Raw genomic sequence first — 1,690 nt, 5'->3', positions numbered from 1 at the left:
TTTGACCAGCCTGGCCAGGGTGGGAGACCAGCTAAGACCAGCCAACCAGCTGAGGCTGGTTTTAGCTGTTTGTTTTTTCAGCAGGGAAAATAAATAGATTTATGCCCTTTTTTTGGAATCAAACACTTTGGACAATGTTTGAACAAAAATTTAAGACCTTGTAAAAACGGGATAAAGACTTTTTACATACCTTTTAAGGGCCTACATTTTCTCAAAGAGTGTTAAAATTTGATAAATCAATCAAGACCCCGCGGACACCCTGGAAAAACTAAGCGCAGTCAGTCTTCAAAATGTGAATTTCACCATTTTATTCAACGTTTACGGTTTTGTCATTCAAACATTCAGGTTGACATTAGGGTTGTAACAATATACCGGTATGACGGTTTACCACGATTTGAACGTGCACGATTATCATACCATGAACAATTGCATATCAACGGTTTCTACCCTTAAAAACCGAGACAGCCGCCCGCGGCTAAAAATAAGTATTGCTCTTAAATGTTTAATAACTTTTGATCCGCTGATCCGATTCATACAATTCAAAGATTGGCATAAAGAAGAGCATCTCAGCTTTCCAGTGCTGTACCATATAACATAACGCGGACTTTCAGAGGCTCCGGAATCAGTGCGGTTACGTCATCAAAATTTGACAACGCTGATTTGACAAAGAAACGCTCGTCACTGTGTCTCCGGACAAACCAGACACGATACATTGATGCATTGTCCCTCCTCCATGCCCAGATTGGTTCAAACTCGCTATATCACAACCAATAAGCATAGGTTTCACTTTTGTTTGTGGACCAACACTGAGCTTTTTGAACAACACGGAATGAGAAAGGCTAAATAAAACGCAAAAAAAAAAGGTTTTGCATGAAATAATTCTCATACTAAGTACTTTTGCATGCACAGCAGCACAGAAACATGACAAAACAGTGACACAGCAAAGACGAACTGCTGCTCTTGCTGTTTTCAAAAGACACAAATGAAGGTGCAGCTGTTTGTCTGCATTGCATACAACCAAATCCATATCCACAGACAATCATATCCATGCTGGCACATAAAACCTGAGGATGTTCCATATTGAATCTAGTTTCGTTATGTAACTATTTATAGTATAGTAAATATTTATATCTATTTTTTTACTGAGGATTTGCACCATGTTTATTTGGACTTTGACACATTATTTATTATTTTTTTATTTGTTCATTGTACAAGTGGACACATTCTCTCACCTCAGCAGTCAAGATTAAGTCCTGAAAATCTCAACATGCTTACATTTCTTCATCACAACCTAGACTGAAAAAAACAACGCTTTAAATACATGTTTACAGCCATAAACTTGGTATTGCACTTTTGGTCTCCCATTTATCCTGCTTATAAGGAAGGACAGTTTAAGTTTATTTTTGTCTAATCTTAAAAGACCCTGCTTGTTTATTCCTTCTAATTTAATTTATTAAAATGGGAGATTTTTCAGTTTATTTTTATAAAAGACTTCTATAGTTCTATTAAAATGGTTCTTTCAAAAGTTTGTTGAAATAAAACCTTTGTTCAGTCAGAAAACGTGTTCTTATTCTTTTCAGGGTCTTTGCTATGAGAATTACTATTTAATACCTTATACCGCGAAACCGTCAAACCGTGGTATTGTTTTAGACGATTATCATACCGTAAAAAATTCATACCGTTACAACCC

The 1,690-nt window shown here is 36.3% G+C and overlaps 1 protein-coding gene across 2 annotated transcripts in view; it reads right to left on the bottom strand.

Annotated features, from left to right (window-relative positions):
- Positions 1–284: 284 nt before the first annotated feature.
- The window catches only part of si:cabz01069013.3, a 7,029-nt gene continuing 5,623 nt past the window's right edge, over positions 285–1,690 (bottom strand). The window contains 1 exon segment of one of the 2 annotated variants that reach the window (NM_001327921.1): positions 285–351. In NM_001327921.1, coding sequence (NP_001314850.1) covers positions 308–351 — 44 coding nt within the window. In that variant the 3' untranslated portion in view covers positions 285–307. 2 annotated transcript variants of the gene reach the window in all.

Source organism: Danio rerio, chromosome 4, assembly GCF_049306965.1.
Source record: "Danio rerio strain Tuebingen ecotype United States chromosome 4, GRCz12tu, whole genome shotgun sequence".
Lineage (NCBI taxonomy): Eukaryota > Metazoa > Chordata > Actinopteri > Cypriniformes > Danionidae > Danio > Danio rerio.
This window is presented reverse-complemented; position numbering and strand designations above follow the sequence as displayed.